The following is an 18,894-nucleotide window of genomic DNA, read 5'->3' on the forward strand; positions in this document are numbered from 1 at the left end:
TTGGCAATAAATAAAACAGTACCATTGGTGCTATAAAAACAGACAATCAGCATGACATTTAATGGAGTTAGTTATTATTGCCTCTATTTAGTATCATCACAGATTACTCATCGCTGCCATGAAGTCTGTAAAATGTGTGACTACCTGATTCCTGGGCATCTAGGACAGGGTCTTTTAACCTGTCAAGTCAGTTTCATTATGGCCAATTTTCTAGCAGAGGTTGGGGATGGGGAGAGGAGAGCTTTGATTTTTTTGTGTGTAGAAGAACTTTCCATAAGCCTGTTTGGCTCATGGACATATTTTACAATGTAACCTCCCTCAGTCACTCAGAGGGGATCAAGAAGGGCCCCCTAAAACCAGGAGGACAGATCTAGTTGGGCAGCAAAATCTGGCTATTTCTAGAAATGCTCCCTCTCCCTACAACTGAGCAGTTGTCCCCTACAAGCCACTAAAGCCCCCAATCTTTACCTGTGAACCCATCTCCTGACTCTGTGGAATGCCTGCAGAGGCATGGTAGGGAACAACCATTCAGATGTTGATGAGCCATGCTAGGCACGTCTGTATAAATCATGGCCATGCATTGGGATGAAGAAACTTTACTTTGGAATCTGTTTAATGTAGACTCTCTCTTTTTTTTTTTTTTTTTTTGAGACGGAGTCTCACTCTGTTGCCCAGGATGGAGTGCAGTGGCGTGATCTCAGCTCACTGTAACCTCCGCCTCACAAGTTGCAGCAATTCTCGTGCCTTAGCCTCCTGAGTAGCTGGGACTACAGGCATGTGCCACCACGCCTGGCTAATTTTTGTATTATTAGTAGAGATGGGGTTTCACTGCGTTGGCCAGGCTGGTCTTGAACTCCTGACCTCAGGTGATCCACCTGCCACAGCCTCCCAAAGTGCTGGGATTACAGGCTTGAGCAACTGCACCCGGCCGACTCTACCAGAAACTTTTCTTCCAATATGAAGGAAGCATGGAGTGTAGGCTACAGTCACTTAATGATCCTTCCAAGTTCAGAGTCATGATAATTCAGGCAGCTCAGCTCCACAGGAAGGCCCAGAACCACACAGCCCAGGCAGTGACTGAATTCTTTCTAGTCACCAGTGGGAGGGCTGCCTGCCTGTGAGGGACCTCTTATTTTGTGTACAGAATTTATGTTAGACAGTGTCCTGCTTCCTAAAGAGCAGCAGGGATGTTGTCCTGAACGGATGCAGGATTGCCACAGAAAGGATGAGGGGTCATGGGGTTGGGGAGGACAGAAGCATCCTTGGGAAAGGTTCTGCTTTGCCAGTCTGGCTAGAATCACCTGAGACATGAGGATGCTCTCCCACTTTCTACTTGACACTCAGCCTACCGTCTTGCTCTGCCACTACTAGCTGTATGACCTGGGTCATCCTCTCTGGGCCAATGTTCTCATTCATAGAACCAGGGATAACACATCTACTTCAGAGTTGTGAGGAGGCTTAAGTAAGAAAATATGTGTGAGAGCCCCTGCTTTTATAGTAGGCACTCAATAAATGTTGAATGAATGAAAAAGCATCTCATATCACAAACTATAGGATACTGGGTTAAACAAAGTGGCTGCTGGGGCCAGTGCTAGACTCCCATATCCAAGGAGAGAGGATCTGTCTCCTCTATCTCTAGGCTTGAGCAAACAGCCTGGAGAGCTGGCAATGCCTCCTCCTGGGTCTGACCATCTGCCTCTGTGGGATGTAGGAACTCAGCCCAAGTGCGATGACACCAGTGATGATACTGAGGGGAAATGACCGAAGGGACATTCTCTGCGTTCTATGATGGAGTAGGGAGGCTTCGTGGAGGAGATGAGGCTCGGTCTTGCATTATACCTTCACCCCGGCCCCTGCCTCCAGATGCTGCTCAGTAGTTTTAATTTCTGGACTCTCTAAAAGAGAGAGGGTTAAGGAAATAAAGGAATCTCAAATCAGGCAGTTTGCTAATGCTACTAACTGAGCAGAGAATGGAATAATAGAAAACTATTGACTACAATAGTTTAAATTTCTCCATATTCCCCTAGAAAATGGAAAGCTGGGCAGGAACATGTTCCAAAGGCTAAATCTTGGTGGAGATGACGACTCTAATGAAGGGAGAGGTATAATTCTTGGTAGACAGTGTAAATAACTAATATTAAGCTTTGGCTAAGCCTAGGAATGCCTGGTTCTTAAGACTTCACTGAAGAAGGGAAGAAGGAAGAAAACATGGATCTGCTCTGGGATGCCCCGAACTCCATTCATATAGGCAGGGTAGGCATGGAGCAGGGAGACAGAATCCAATGCCTTGCCATTAATTTAACTTAGATGAACTACTCCTGGCCCCTGGAGCCACTCCCCAGGAAGGATCCTGTGAAGACACATCTGGCTCTCGTGCCCATGCTCCTGCCACTCTGCCTAACCAATGAAGATAGCAAATAGTAAAGTGTTTATCATTACCTAATTTTGTATTATAAAATGGAATCAGGAACATAAATAGGAACAAGTAGCAAAACCCCAGCCCTGCGTAGGACCATTATCCTCTCAGCCACCTCTGCGTAGGCCAATGAGTTTGGAAAGTTTCTCACAGTTTTCAAGTTTCAGCGACTCTGCTTTCTGTTTCAATCGTTCATCTCTGTATAATCCTGCCAAATTTGTCAGCTCTGACTCTGAAAGATAAAAGAGGTAACCAATTCATTAAGAGCTGAACTCCTTTGTTTCATTTCAATGTTTCTGGAGTCAAAGCTCCTTTTACTTCATTTCAAGCTTTTTCTTACAATTAAATATAAGAAACATTTACTCATTTATTCATAAAACACGTCTTAGGCACTAGACCAGGTGCGGAGGATTAAAGGGCACCTGTGACCCGGCAGTCCAACAGTATCTGTGCTCTCTTATAAAACCACTGGACTTAGTTCTTACCAAGAAAACATTTGGCACCAGACTTAGGAAACCTGCGCGTGTGCAGTGAGACCGCCCTATAGCCTCCTACAAACGGGATTCCAACAGCAGCTGGGAGAGAATGGAGTCCAGTGGCCTATTCCTGGCATCTGAAACAGACAGCTGCTTTATTCTTCTCCTGCATTGCTGCATCATAACTCACATGTGCGAAGGCACACAGAGCCTACTGCTGCTGGGTGTGCGTCTACAGAAGGCCAGGGCACTACTGGCGCTCTTCATTCCCTCACCACACGTAGGGTCCCCAACTCAAAGGCCAAAGGCAGCTGGGCCTTTCTAAAAGTTGAATCATCTGGATCCAGTGACCTTTGTCTCCTTGACTAAATTAATTTCATTTTCTCTTTATGGTGGAGAAGGTCATTCTATTTTTAACCAGAATATAATCTCTGCTGTGTTTCCTGACTCAGCGGTGGTTTGGCTGCCTCTATTTTTTATTCTTTTGTGAGGTTTCAGACATATTCAGGGAGGAATGCCTGAAAAGCACCTTTAGAGACGTATTGCATATTAACAGGATGGCATGCTTGGATGTGGTGTGTGGCTTCTGAAAACCTCCGACAGCAGGCAGCTACTCAATGTTTAAAGGACCAGACTTGTAAAAATGCTATTTTAATTGTTTTGAAATATGCCTATCTATTCTTAATCATCTTGCTGACAGATTTTGTTTTTCTTGGTGGAACGAAAGACACCTGTCTGATTGATCAGCAAACTGCCTGGAAACGGAATTATTATTTAGCCAGGGGGAACAATGGGCATTGCTTTCTGAATACGTTTCTATCAACACAAAACACTGTCTGGCATTTCTGCTCACAATGATGCTATTTACCCCCAAGTAAGGCCCAAAGTGCAGATTAAGTGCAGGACTCCAGAGTGAGGGGTGGATATGCATAAAAACCCTCCCTCTACAATGGAGGCCGCACAGCCTGGGCTCTAGCCCAGCAGTTGCTTGGCAAGCAGTGGGTCTCCCAGGCTCCAGAACAATGTGCTCTCCCTGCTCAGTGAGGGTGCCTGCAGCGCCTGCTAGCCAGGGCTTGCCTTGGCGCAGTCACCCTTGCAGGTGATGGGGCGTCATGGAGGATCATGGGCCATATTCAAATGAAAGCTCTCTGCTCCTGCATCCTGCCCAGGGCTCGGCACTAACTCCAATCTCAGGCTACTTTGGCATGTGGGTAACCTCGCCCAAGAGGCCTCTGTGAAGTCAGTCTATGCCTTTAGTCCTCTGGAGTCACAGTTACACCAGTATTGAAACAGATTCTGTGGTTTTGCTTTTCTTTGAAATGATTTCCTTAGGTTTTCCATTTGCTCAGCTTTTCTAAATGCCTCATTCCCTGAAATCTTGTTCCAGGAAATATTAAGGGCTAGTGACTCTTTATATTTTCTACATTGAAGGCCACTTCAACAAGCTGATGAAAGATAACTGCTTTTCTCAAAATATCACATTGCTTTTCACAAAGTTCACTGAAACCAGCTCAGAGACCCCTGCTCCGGAGCAATGACCTTGTACAAGGTCAGTGTTTCAAGGAACCATGTCCCACATCCCCACTACCAAGCTTAGAGCAACTTCTCTCCAAACTGCCAGTGAATCCTTTCATCCTTCAATGAACAAAGGGTCAACTTGAAGAATATGCTACTTTTGACAAATTCTGTTAATATTCAATAAATTCTAAGTAATTTAAAAAAATTTTGGGGAGTGGCAGTTTCCAGAGAATACCTTTTCTTCTTAGCAGAAAGTTCCCCTTCCTCTGAATGCCACTGTAACAGATGGACAGAGCATTGAGCCTTAAAGATAAACTGACTCAGGCAAATTGCCAAGAGAAGCAAGACCCAGAACCTCTCCTAAGGTTCTCTGCAAAAGAGCCCAGATTGGTCTCAACAGCTGAAAGACCGCAACAGATCCCAACTGCCCTCATGATCCAGCCGCATGAGATGGTGCTACATCCAGTCTACAGTGCAAAGCCAGGTAAAGCCAGGACTCCACCAGAAATTAGGCACTTTCTATGTGCCAGACACTGTGCTAAGAGTTACACCCATACCATCTTCCATAACCCACACAACCTCTCTAGGAGGAAGTGGATTCTATCCCCATTTCAAAGCCTAAGCTTCTACCCACTAGGTTATCCTGCTCAAGGGTGTGGAAAGAAGTGCTCCTCTGTCAGCCCGGGCCAGGAGCTCAGCTCAGCTCAGCTAGGCCAAGAGGCAGTTTCTGCCTGCTACTTTCATCCAGCCCAGCCTAGTGGTGTGGCCACTTGTCCTGGCATCAGGTTTACTATCTAGATGCAGCTGTGAAGAAGTAAACAGGACAATTAGTGTTTATAGTAAGGGATTACTCATAAAAGTTAACCCAGATTGGCTGGGTGTGATGGCTCACGCCTGTAATCCCAGCACTTTGGGAGGCCGAGGTGGGAGGATTACCTGAGGTCAGGAGTTCGAGACCAGCCTGACCAACATGCTTGAAACCCCGTCTCTACTAAAAACTACAAAAATTAGCCAGGCACGGTGGCATGCACCTATAGTCCCAACTACTCAGGAGGCTGAGGCAGAAGAATCGCTTGAACCCGGGAGGTGGAGGTTGCAGTGAGCCGAGATTGCATAACTGCACTCCAGCCTGGGCGAGAGAGCGAGACTCTGTAAAAAAAAAAAAAAAATCACCCAGATTAAGCATTCTAAGGAAGAGCAGAGAAAATAAATGAACCAAACAAAGATTTAAAAAGTCAATGGCTAACCTTGCTAAAAACAGTTTGCATTTGGTATTTTGCCAAGAGTGAACTTTGTTCTCAAGTGGGTTTATTTTTACAACCTCCAAGTGCTAAATTTAACCTTGTTGGCTGCACTTGCTGCTGGATTCAGAGGGCAGATGCTGCTTGTTCTCAAATGGCACTTCGGTTGTGTGGAGGCTCTGCATAGCTGCTGTACTTAAATGCCAGAAATAGATTTTTAAGGGGTTTGTGCTGATAACTGCCATTTGGAACTTGTGGGTACACGCATCATGCTTACTCACTGGATTTTTTTTTTTTTTTTTTTTTTTTTTTAGGTGGAGTCTCGCTCTGTCACCCAGGCTGAAGTGCAGTGGCATGATCTCAGCAGACTGCAACCTCCGCCTCCCGGGTTCAAGAGATTCTCCTGCCTCAGCCTCCCAAGTAGCTGGAATTACAGGTGTGCACCACCACACCCAGCTAATTTTTGTATTTTTAGTAGAGATGGGGTTTCACCATGTTGGCCAGGCTGGTCTCGAACTCCAGACCTCAGGTGATCCACCCTCCTTGGCCTCCCAAAGTGCTGGGATTACAGGCATGAGCCACCACACCTGGCCACTCACTGGATTTTTATTTATACCTGGAGAGTGCCAAAGCTCTGAACTAGGCCTCACGGGGATGGGGACAAAAGCTTAGAAACTACCTCTGGTGCAATCGTTACCATGAGCTCTTTGCTTAATTCCAGCATCTTACTACCACAGAGGAAGACGTGAGGCAGGGGGGTGTTTGAAGAATGTGAAATGCAGATTTTCATCCAGTTCTTGCAGAAAGCAACAAAGTCAAAGCCCTCCCAGGACCCAGACAATGGGGATTTTCAGGACATGCACTGGCTTTCACCTGATTTGGATCCATGTATATACTGCCTTTTTATTGAGACAGGATCTCGCTCTGTGGCCCAGGCTGGAGTGCAGTGGAGTGATCACAGCTCACTGCAGCCTCGATCTCCCAGGCTCGACCTCCTGAGTAGCTGAAACCACAGGCATGTGCTGCCACACCCAGCTTATTTTTATACTTTTTGTAGAGATGGGGTTCCCAGGCTGGTCTCAAACTCCTGGACTCAAGTGATCCTCCTGCCTCGGCCTCCCAAAGTGCTAGGACGATAGGCATGAGCTACCATGCCTGGCCTATATACTGCCTTTTAGTATGAGGCCTTTATCCTGCTCTAAAATTCTTTCCTGATTTTTGATTCTTGTAAAATCTAGTTTAGCAATGGGGTAGAGTATTTCCTGAACCCTCAAGTGTTTTTCAATAAATTGGAATTTCCTCTTCCTGTTTAATTTCCTCTTATATCCCAGAATCATTGCTCACCAACTTCCTAATGCACCTTGACAGAACAGTGGGACTTTGCCCTACAGAAATAGGGGGCAGAGACCAGGTCCCTAAGGGTGAGCTAGGACACTAACCCTGCTGTTGTTATTCACAATCCTCAGCATTTTCATTGTTTTCTACTCCTGAGAATCCTCTCTTCAAAAGACATTTGTTGAGCACCTGTTGTGAAGCAAGGACTGTGCCAGGACCCTGGGACACAAAATTAGTAAGACCAAGTTCTTATTCCCAGAGAGCCCATAGTCTCGCAGGGGAGACTGACATATATCCCTGGAACTCTAACACTGTGTGATTGGTACTATGTTAGCAGGCTGAACAAAGTGCTTTAAGAACACAGAGGAAGGAGAGCTTAATTTGAGGGCGGGGTTGGGAGGGTGTGATGGTCAGTGAGGGCTTAGCAGCACTGTGACCGGAAGAGCTAATTTTATCAGACTCCATTAGGTATTTAATGATACTCAGTAATAAGGCTTTAGAAATGAGTCAGAATTTGCTTTTTAAACATGAGCCAAAACTTCAGTTAAAAGGGTAGCTCCTGAAAAATAAAAAAGAAAATAAAAATAATCAAAACCAAGTTTTAGAAGACACAGTCACTAATGTGGTGTGTGTGTGTAGAATTCAAGTGGGACCAAAGGTGAAGCTGTTGGCTGAGACGGGGCTACCCCTGCTGCAGACACTCCTAGTAACACTTGCTGGAGCTGTAAGCCAGTGGCAGACGCTGTCATCCCCACTGTCTCCAGAGAGGGAAATAGGGGGGAAGGCCTGCCACACCCAAAGGGGGAGACCCAGGGGGTCACTTTTGTGGTCACAGTGTGGCCACAACCAGCTGGAGGTGAGGGTAGGGGACACCTCATTCCATACCAGAAACCTCTAAACCTTTGTTCTGTTTCAAAAAGTTAGGCTGGCTCGATCAGATTTCCCTCTAGGGAGTGTGGAATTGGGAAACTGTGGACCAAATCAGCGAGCACCAAGAACTTACGGAGGTGTGTGCTGCAGAAAGGGGCACTGACTGGTGAGGCTGGGGAATTTGAGAGAGTGATAAGCAGGGTGGCAACCACTGTAAACCATGGCAAACAAGGTTATGAAAAAGGGAAGCTGGAAGAAAGAAAGGAAGGCAGCTGGTGGGGAGAGGAGAGGGGGAAGACGGGCAGAGAGAGGTAGAGACTCAAAGAGAGACAGACATACAGACAGGTGACTAGTGCCACCTAAATTCCTAAGATTTCCAAGTCCTGGCCACATGTATCCTGTCAATAAATTTCCCCTACTTTTTTGTAGTATCCTGAATGGCCTTTGTCCTCTGACTCTGTTCACATAAACATGCGTAGCCTCAAACAAGAAGAGAGGAGGGATCAGGAGGCTGGGGGTGCCTCCTGCTGGGAACCACAGCCACCAGCTAATGCCCCTTTTACAGCATCTTACTTTGTTGTTTCTCCTTCCAACAACTACTCTGGATATAATCAATGTAATCCTTCTCTATTGTTTTCTCCAGGTCATGCAGAGAAGCTCCTCTGTAGGCCTTGTCAAAGTTTTTATCCACAAAGTAAGGCACCTGCAGGTTCTGAGTTTCTCTAGAAATGGTGTAGCCCAAGGTCCTGAAACAAGGAGAGAGAGGCTCATGTGAGCTCATAATATTTGGCAATATTACTCTTAGCACTGCCCTCACAGATATCATCATCATCATCTGCTCATAGAGCAGAGGCAGATATCATTTTCTAATATACCCAACACTTCTTATTTCCCTAGCAAAGTTGTAAGTATAACATCATCAAAACTGTATTATGTAAGCAAGTTCATACTATGAATTCAGCTTCAGCATAGTTTATTCTCTTAAAGGACTCACCTCTCTTATACTGCTCTCTGTGCTAAAAGTAGAATGCTGAATGCTTAAAACAAACAATTTGTATGTTGTGTAGGATCTAGTATAGTACCTGACAGAGTAGGCTATTATAAATGCTGGTTGAATGAACTGATTATGTTATATAGCAAATTATTTACAAAAAAAACAGATAGCTCACACCAACCTAGAAGCAATATTTTGGACATGACAAAAAGTACTTCGCACATAGCTGCTAACTGAGAACTTCAAGGAACTCAGACAAAAGATTTCAGTGATGCTTTAGAGCTAACTCTCTGTGGGTCCAAGACATCCAAAGGTATCTGGTGCTCAGCAACATTAATAAGAGTACTGAGCTGAGTAATTCTAACCGTAAGGAAACATAGAAGGGACCTCAAACTCAAGTTAAAACAATGTGACAGAAATGGTTTTCTTCAAACTGGACAAATTCTACATTAAAGGGGCTATATTTTATTTGGCCTTTTTCTGGCCCTCTCCTTTGATCCTCTCTAATTAGAGTAAGAGCTGAAGCCATGACTGCTCTCCCCTCACTCTAAGGTTTTGGGGGAGCTTACAGAGCAGGTCCGTACTTACCCCGCTGGCCTCACAAGAAAGAAAGCTAAAGTGCCATATGGAAAAACAAGAGAAGCTGGGAAACAGAGGGAATCAGGCCAGTGTGGCCTGATGGCAAAAACCTCTCTATGAAGGCTAGGTGCAGTGGCTCATGACGGTAATCCCAGCACTTTGGGAGGCCAAGAAAGGTGGAGGTCAGGTGTTTGAGACCAGCTCAGCCAACATGGTAAAACCCAGTCTCTACTAAAAAATACAAAAATTAGCCAGGTGTGGTGGCACATGCTTATAATCCCAGCTACTCAGGTTGCTGAGGCATGAGAATCGCTTGAACCTGGGAGAAGGAGATTACAGTGAGCCAAGATTGCACCACTGCACTTGAGCCTGGGAGCCTGGGTGACAGAGCAAGACTGCTTCGAAAACAAAAACACCAAAAAAAAACCTCTCTTTCAGCCTCTCTGTAAAAGGAAAATACTAGCCGGGCGCGATGGCTCATGCCTGTAATCCCAGCACTTTGGGAGGCCAAGGTGGGTGGATCACCTGAGGTTAGGAGTTTGAGACCAGCCTGGCCAACATAGTGAAACTCTGTCTCTACTAAAATATAAAAATTAGCCGGGTGTGGTGGTGCGTGCCGCCTGTAATTCCAGCTACTCAGGAGGCTGAGGCACACGAATTGCTTGAACCAGGGATGTGGAGGTTGAAGTGAGCCCAGATTGCACCACTGCACTCCAGCCCAGGCGACAGAGTGAGACTTTGTCTCAAAAAACAAAAACAAACAAAAAAGGAAATACTGACCTGGATTGACCTGGAATGATGGTCTTGTCTACAGTGATCACTGACAAAGACTCTTCCTGTTATATATTGTCTAATAAATTCTACTTTTAAAAGGTTTTTTTCCCACTAAATTATAATAATGAATAATAATTTATTATTCATTATTAACAAAAAAGATAATCTAGTGATTCTCAAACTTCAGTGTGGACCAGAATCATCTGGAGGGTTTGTTAAAACTCAGACTTCTGGTCCTACCCCCAGAGCCTCTAATTCAATGGATATGGAGGGGCCCTAGAATCTGCCTTTCTAACATGTTGCCTGTTGATGCTGATGATGGCTGGTCTGGGGACCAAACTTTGGGAACCGAATCAACTGAAAGAATTAATTGAAGAAATTTTTTAAAATCCTATCAGAGTTTATAATCTACATGCAAAAAGCATTACAAGGAATTTCTCTATTTTCAACAAAAACAAAAAAATTGAAAATAATCACTTGATCCCCATTATTAATACTATGCTCTGAGACCCACAAGGTCCAGCAATCCTATCAACAGCTTAACAGAGTCTTTCTAACTCTACCATGGTGTGATAATGAGTTCATCTAAACCTTAAATTCTACTGATCCTTCAAAAACCAGTTACTGCTGTTCTGCAGCTTGACCAGATGATGTCACTATATAACAAGAGAATCTATTTCCCGAGGCACACAGGAGACTGCCTCAGTATTTTTGAGTCTCAGCACCATGACTACCCAGCTGTTCCTTTAAACATCAAATCGGTGTTTTCTACAGCAAAAGGTGAAATGAAATGTTAGTAATGTATCAGCAAAACCTTCAAGTCTTTCACCCCCAGACTGTCACTGAGAAAGATTTAGAAATATCAGACTTACGATTTATAGAACAGACTATATGGGGGATTAGTAGCCAGCAGCTGAGTAATGACAGATATAATCACAATCACAAGAACTGGAAGTAGCTGAATAAATGCAGAATACGTAGTCTGAAAAAGAAAAAAAAAATAAAAACTTGCTGTAAGTGTTCTTTTTTTTTTTTTTCTGTCACCCAGGCTGGAGTGCAGTGGTGCGATCTCGGCTCACTGCAAGCTCCGCCTCCCGGGTTCACACCATTCTCCTGCCTCAGCCTCCCGAGTAGCTGGGACTACAGGCACCCGTCACCATGCCTGGCTAAGTTTTCGTATTTTTAGTAGAGACAGGGTTTCACCGCAGCCAGGATGGTCCCGATCTCCTGACTTCGTGATCTGCCCTCCTCGGCCTCCCAAAGTGCTGGGATTACAGGCGTGAGCCACTGTGCCTGGCCTGTAAGTGTTCTTTATCAATATAAAGCTTATTGAAAATAAGATAGTTGCCCCAAAGAAAATAACAAATTATCAATGCACTGCATAGGAGGATCCACAAAGCCCCAGGCTTTTCTGGGAAGGCTGTACTTTCAGCTGAGAAGTACAGGTTGGGCAGTCCTAATCAGAAAATTCAAAATCAAAAATGCTCCAAAATCTAGAACTTTTTGAGTACCAGGATGACACTTAAAGGAAATGCTCATTGGAGCATTTTGGATTTCCATTTTTTTTTTTTTTTTTCGAGACATGGTCTTGCTCTGTCACCCAGGCTAGAGTACAGTGACACAAACATGGCTCACTGCAGCCTTGACCTCCTGGGTTCTGATGATTCTCTCGCCTCAGCCTCCTGAGAAGCTGGGACCACAGGTGCACACCACCGTGTCCAGCTAATTTTTAAATTTTTATAGAGACAAGGTCTTGCCATGTTGCCCAGGCTAGTCTCAAACTCCTAGGCTCAAGCAATTCTCCTGCCTCAGTCCCCCAAAGCGTTAGGATTACAGGTGTGAGCCACAGCACCCAGCCTCAGATTTTCAGATTAGGAATTGTCAAATGTATAATGGTATAATGCAAATTTCCAAAATCCAAAAAAAAAAAAATCTGAAATCTGAAATACTACTGGTCCAATTTACTTCACATAAGGGATATTCAATCTATACCAAATAACCTTTACTCTCTCTGCTGAGCAGGCTGAAGGAGGTCCAACAACAACCTGGATTGACACCCAGTAATCCCCCTGCAGCCCCATTAATAAGACCTATGAAGCAAACATCTCTAGGTAAACCTGCCCAGACTGTGCCTCTTACAGGAGTGGGGCTCTAGGAGCCAGGTTAGCATTATGCTTGGCCACAGCTGATTGGACTCAGGGGACATCTAACTCTGGCAGAGATAATCACATTTTCTCTCCTAGGAATTTGGGGTTGAGACTCATCACCCTTCACTTCTGGTCATCACTTTAAGGAAGAACACATACTCTCAGGCACTGTAGACTAGCTATTTGCAAGGGGAAGTAGAACAAGCAAAGCTGCTTGGTGAAAACAAAACAGAGGCAAAGAGTGGCAGGAAAACTGGAGACAATCTGGGCCCAAAGAGTCCTGCAGAGCACAGCTGCTTGGGAGCCTGACAGTATCCCAGTTCCTTGTTCCTGTCTGTCATGAGGCCCAGCTGTGCTTCTTGTCCTTGAGCTTCATGAAACTCTTTTGATCCCTTACCTTAAACCCCCTTTAGTTCTAAATATTTTGAAGAGGATTCCTATTTTCTGCAGCCAAGAAAATTTTGAAGCCGGAGCGGTGGCTCACGCCTGTAATCCCAGCACTTTGGGAGGCCAAGGCAGGAGGATCACTTGAGCCCAGGAGTTTTTGACCAGCCTGGGAAACATGGTGAGAACTAATCTCTACAAAAAATGAGCTGGGCATGGTGGCACGCACCTATAGTCCCAGCTACATGAGAGGCTGAGGTGGGAGGATTGGTTGAGCCCTGGAGTTCGAGGCTGTAGTGAGCTGTGTTTGTACTGTTGTACTCCAGCCTGAGTGACAGTGAGACCCTCTCTCAAAAAAAAAAAAAAAAAAAAAAAAAAAAAGCCTTGATGAAGTCAGCCCCACAGGATTGCTGAGATCCTGGGAGAGCCACCCAAGAATGCGCAGAGGGAGGGGATACCATTCTGCCTATTTAGGCCAATTTTCCAGCTCTTCTCACCATTGCTTTTGCTTTCCTAAAGCACATCTTTCCTAAAGCAACATATCTCAAGTTCAACTTCTAAAACTTGACCATGTACCATCAAGGTTGGCCAAGTACAACTGTTTATGGGTAGCAGCGCTCCTCCCTCCCTAGGTACCTGAGGTTTCTCTTCTTCCTCCTCCTTCTGAGTCTGTGTCCTCTCATGTCGGTGCCGTCGACGGTAATAGTGAGTGTCATCTGTCACATTTGAAAACATATGAATATTTCCTGGAAAAGAAAGAGAAATACTTGGTATGGGATATGGCAAACACTCCTTCCCTGTCTTTTTCTTTTTTTTTGGAGATGGAGTTTCACTCTGTTACCCAGGCTAGAGTGCAATGGTGTGATCTCGGCTCACTGCAACCTCTGCTTCCTGGGTTCAAGCAATTCTCCTGCCTCAGCCTCCTCAGTAGCTGGGATTACAGGCACCCGCCACCACACCTGGCTAACTTTTGTATTTTTAATAGAGATGGGGTTTCACCATGTTGGCCAGTCTGGTCTCGAACTCTTGAACTCAAGTGATCCACCTACATTGGCCTCCCAAAGTGCTGGGATTACAGGCGTGAGCCACTGCGCCTGACCCTTCCTTGCCTTTTTCAAGGTCCTTGTTCCCAGCTAGGTTTGATAAGGATAGAGTATTGGCCTATTTTACCCAGTAGAAAAATAAGACAATAAGCAAGCCAAGTGAACCAGCTGGAGCTAAAGCATGCTGAGCTCTCCTGACTTCATTTAAATAGTCCTTTGCAACTAGTGAGAGAGAACCCCGAAAGGCTAGAAGAGAGAGAGCATTTGGGCCATGAATCCTATTTGGCATGTTCACGTCTGCTTCCGTGCCCAATACCATATTGTGTCACTGGTATCTTTTAATAGCAACTCATAAAATTCAATTTACTTCCTGGGTATTGAATTATACCAACTTCCAACTTGCTGGGGGGTACTTTCCTATCTTCTATCTTTGCAAGTGCTATTTTATAATAATAATAATAGGCATTTTGTTACTTATTTATAAGGCACTTAAAAATATCTAATCCTCACAGTGACCCTGTGAAGTAGGTATTATTAACAGCCCCATTTTTCAGGAGAGGAAACAGGGTCAGAGAGACTAAATGATTTGGTCAAAATTATGCACAGCTGGAGGCTGGAGACTTGCCTCAAACTCCTGCTCAACTGATTCCAGATCCTTGCTGTCATCATACCATTGTACCTCTATTCAGATTTTCAAACAGGAGCTTGCTGAGAGCCATAAATAAAGAAATATGTTTAAGAATGATAATTTGGGGAGACTAACCTGTAGGAAAATGTCCTCCAAAGAAGACGTTGAACAGCTCTTCTGGAGTGATGTCAGCTTCAAAATCCCTGTAATAATTATAAGGTCTGGCTCGAGGGGCAGTGAAAGTCACCTGTTCATCTCCGTATTCATCATAGCGAAGTCTCTTATCAGGATTACTCAGGACTGCAAATGCATTTCCTATTGCTGCAACCAACAAGAAGCAGCACATGAGGACACAGTCTTTGCTATGGCTGAGAGTGATCGCAGCAGCAGTGACAAAGAGCCTAGAGGTGACTCGTGCTGGACAACTTCGCAGGGGCCCAAGAAGAAGTGCTTGGGCCTAGAAAGTTCTCCACAGTGCTTGCCCTTCAGGTTTTCCCTGATCGCCAGAAACAACAGCATTGGAATCACAGGAATTAAGAACTACTGCTGAAGTGAGATAACTCCCAATCAACAGTCCTGGAGTCATCCCAGCTGTCCTAGAAGTTAGGAAGCCCCCCTCAGTTTGGGTTCTCAGTCACCACAAGTCCCAGGCATGTTGGAGAAATGTTCTCCAACTGGTCAGCACTCTTATTCATAAAAAATGTGTTCTGGCCAGGCACAGTGGCTCATGCCTGTAATCCTAGCACTTTGGGAGATTGCAGTGAGCTGAGATCATGCCACTGCACTCCAGGCTGGGCAACAGAGTGAGACTTCATCACACACACACACACACACACACACACACACACACAAAGAGTGCTCTTTATTTAAAAAAATTTTTTTTTGAGATGGAGTCTTGCTACATTGCCCAGACTAGTCTCAGATTCCTGGCCTCAAGTGATCCTCCCACTTTGGCCTCCAAAAGTTTGGGATTAGAGATGTGAGCCCTGCATCTGGCCAAAAAAGTGTTCTTATTTCACTTGAGTGCAATAGTTTATGTTGGAAACAGTTCACACATCGGTAGTGATACTCTAACTTGTAGTCCAAAAAATTTCCTGAATTCTCTCTGAAACAATCTTCCTGCTTGACTAAAAACAAAGTCTTCATCATAGTCTTATTTCAGTTTACTTTAGACAATTATTTTCTGAAATTAAGAAATGTATTTCCAATGTCTCAAGGAGGGTTCAAAGGCTGAATAGTTACATATGTTTACCAACATGTCTCCTTTCTATGTACAAACGTGCAAAGCTTGCCCAATTTCATTTAAACATACAATCAGTAGCACCAATCAATAGAAACCTCAAAAAAAAAATCTTTTAAGGCATCCCCCACTCCCTACCTGTAATTCAGTCAACACTGTCAGAAACACAGAAAGAGTATTTCTTCATGATTCTTTTACCTGGGGAATTGTTAAATGTTTGCCTTGCCACTTTGTTACTCACAACTCTCTATATACATATGTACATATGTACTGTAATAAGTCTACATTTATTTTGCTGAACCATTTGAAAGTAGGCCACAGATATTATGTCACCTTGCCCCTAAATACCTCAACATATATCTCCCAAGAAGAAAGACGTTCTCCTGTGTGATCACAACACCATTATCACAGCTAAGAAAATTAACATCAGTCCATTATCATCCAATGCATCCATGCAAGATCAAGTATAGCATTTAGTTTCTTTTAATCTAAAACTGTCCCCACCTTTTTTGTTTCTCATTATGTTAAATTTTTTGGAAGAACAGATCAGTATTCTTGTAGAATGTTTCATATTGATTGTTTCCTCATTATTAGATTCAGGTCAAACATTTTGGCAAGAATACCCCATAGATGACAACTACCTAGCACTCAATGGTTTTAGCATTCACTGATGATCTTTGCCTGAAACAATGACTTGGAGTGCAGTGGTGCAATCACAGCTCACTGCAGCCTTGACCTCTGGCTCAAGCAATCCTCCCACCTCAGCCTCCCAAAGTGCTAGGATTACAGTGTGAGCCACTGCGCTCAGCCTGAAGAATATATTTCTTAAAATATCATGGAGGATGGGCACAGTGGCTCACGCCTGTAATTTTAGCACTTTGGAAGGCCTAGGCGGGCAGATTACTTGAGCTCAGGAGTTTGAGATCAGCCAGAGCAACATGGCAAAACCCCGTCTCCACAAAAGATACAAAAATTAGCCGGGCATGGTGATGCTCACCTGTAGTCCCAGCTACTCAGGAGGCTGAGGTGGGAGGATCACTTGAGCCCGGGAGGTGGAGGTTGCAGTGAGCTGAGATGTCGCCACTGCACTCCAGCCTGGGTAAAATCAAGTGGGAGCTATGCTGATAATCACTATTTAAGAGGTGTGGCAGGGGGAAAAAAACCCTCCCTATAGCCTTATAAAACAACTATGGGGAAGGCTAAAAGCAACTTATTATGACCAACCATGACAAGGGCACCATTGAGCATTGGTTCAGGATCAGACCTTTGAAAGCATCTGTTGCTCCAGGAGCACAGTTCTTGTCAGGGTGAAATTTCAGGGCGAGTTTTCTGTAAGCTTTCTTAAGCTCTTCGTCACTGGCATCTCGAGAAACTCCCAGAATTTCATAGTAATTTCTGCATTTCTTGATCCTAAAAAAAATCACAAGCATGTATGTCTACAAAGGCCCCTTTTGTACAACTAAGTGCAAGATAATACATCGATCCTCCCTCCCATCTGTGGGACCCAAAACAAACCTATAAGAAAATTAGTGCACACGTTAATGAAACATTCAAATTCATTCTCCCACCCAGAACTTAATGCCTTTCAAAGTACTTTTACATCTACTATTTATTCTTCCTATATCCCTGCAAGTGAGTAGAACAAGTATGCTAATCCTTACACCAAGGTTCAGGCTAAGATCCTGAGAGATGAACTACAGGACAGCAAAGCCAGAAGAAACAGTTAATCACCCTGTTTGTTTATAATTTTTTCTCTCTTTTTCCTATGGCTATCTTTTTAAACTGTGTTTTTTGTTTTGTTTTGTTTTTGAGACAGAGTCTTGCTCTTGTTGCCTAGGCTGGAGTGCAATGGTGCGATCTCAGCTCACTGCAAACTCTGCCTCCCAGGTTCAAGCAATTCTCCTGCCTCAGCCTCCCGAGTAGCTGAGATTACAGGGATGCGCTACCAGGCCTGGCTAATGTTGGTATTTTTAGTAGAGATGGGGTTTCACCTTATTGGTTAGGCTGGTCTCAAACTCCTGACCTTGTGATCTGCCCACCTTGGCCTCCCAAAGTGCTGGGATTACAGGTGTGAGCCATCGTGCCTGGCTAAACTGTGTTTTTAAAAAGTTAACATACACATGATAGAAGAAAAAGAGCCAACAGAACTAAAGTTTATACAGTAAAAATTCTCTTGCTTCATCATTCCCTGTCCCCCAGTATCCCACCACAGGGACAACCACCATTAGAAGTTTTCTGTGGCTCCTATGTACAGAGAGTACAGGTATAGTCCTCTCCATTTTTTTTCTTGCTTAAATGGAAACATAATTACTTTTCTACATCTTGCTTAAAAAAAAAAATTATTTTGGGCTGGGCATGGTGGCTCACACTTGTAATCCCAGTGCTTTGGGAGGCTGAGGCAGGAGGACTGCTTGAGGCCAAGAGCTTGAGGCCAGCCTGAGCAGGATGGTAAGACCCTATCTCTGTGAAAAATTTTAAAAAGTTAGCCAGGCATGGTGCCTTGCATCTGCAATTCCAGCTATTCAGGAGGCCAAGGCAGGTAGATCACTTAAGCCCAGGAGTTTGAGGCTGCAGTGAGCTATGATTGTTCCACTACACTCTAGCCTGGGCAACAGAGCATGATCCTGTCTCTAAAAAACAAACAAAAACCAATTTATCTTGGAGATCAATCCTTAACATATAGAGATGAGAAGTATAGAATAATAGTTTAGACTAGACAGTAGTTTAGATTAGAGTGGCAGTTCTGAATTTTTGATCTCAGCAATGTTTTACACTCTTAAAAATTACTGATATGCATGGTACAGGAAGAGAAAAAAAATTACTGAAGACCTCAAAAGAGCTTTCATTTATGTGACTTCTATCAATCCACATCTATTATACCAGAAATGAAAACAAAAAATTTTTAAACAGTGCTAATGTAATTACATGTCATGTAGCCTCTCAAAAACTCCACTGTATAATCATGAGAAAATTAGTGAAAAAGACAAGTAACATGTTTGTATCATTATGACTAAAGTTTTAAACTTGCAGACCTATCCCCTAAAAGGGTCTTGGGATTCCCCAACCACTCTTTGAGAACTGCTGGATTAGAGATGAGCTCTGGAGTTAAAATGCCTTGGTTTAGCTTTGATTTTGCTGTGTACTTAACCTCTATAGCTTGGTGTTATCTTCTGAAATGGGCTAATAATTATATTTCACAGAGTTGATATTGTGATTAAATAAAGTCTTCATCAAAGTGCTTGAGAGAAT

General features: G+C 44.1%; 1 protein-coding gene across 9 annotated transcripts in view; it reads right to left on the reverse strand.

Annotated features, from left to right (window-relative positions):
* Positions 1 to 18,894, reverse strand: part of DNAJC18 (DnaJ heat shock protein family (Hsp40) member C18) — a 35,993-nt gene that overhangs the window by 3,090 nt on the left and 14,009 nt on the right. For 5 of the 9 annotated variants that reach the window (XM_054556612.2, XM_002815946.6, XM_054556616.2 and 2 more), the window contains 6 exons: positions 16,910 to 17,055; positions 14,541 to 14,726; positions 13,371 to 13,480; positions 11,076 to 11,185; positions 8,430 to 8,602; positions 25 to 2,648 (listed from right to left, as the gene is read on the reverse strand). In XM_054556612.2, the coding sequence (XP_054412587.1) occupies positions 2,524 to 2,648; positions 8,430 to 8,602; positions 11,076 to 11,185; positions 13,371 to 13,480; positions 14,541 to 14,726; positions 16,910 to 17,055 (850 nt within the window). In that variant the 3' untranslated portion in view covers positions 25 to 2,523. Of the gene's footprint in view, positions 1 to 24; positions 2,649 to 7,090; positions 7,206 to 8,429; positions 8,603 to 11,075; positions 11,186 to 13,370; positions 13,481 to 14,540; positions 14,727 to 16,909; positions 17,056 to 18,894 lie in introns of those variants that run through there. The other 4 variants (XM_054556617.1, XM_009241100.3, XM_054556618.1 and 1 more) reach the window with 2 other exon arrangements.

The sequence above is a fragment of the Pongo abelii genome, chromosome 4, assembly GCF_028885655.2.
Source record: "Pongo abelii isolate AG06213 chromosome 4, NHGRI_mPonAbe1-v2.0_pri, whole genome shotgun sequence".
In the NCBI taxonomy this organism is placed as follows: Eukaryota; Metazoa; Chordata; class Mammalia; order Primates; family Hominidae; genus Pongo; species Pongo abelii.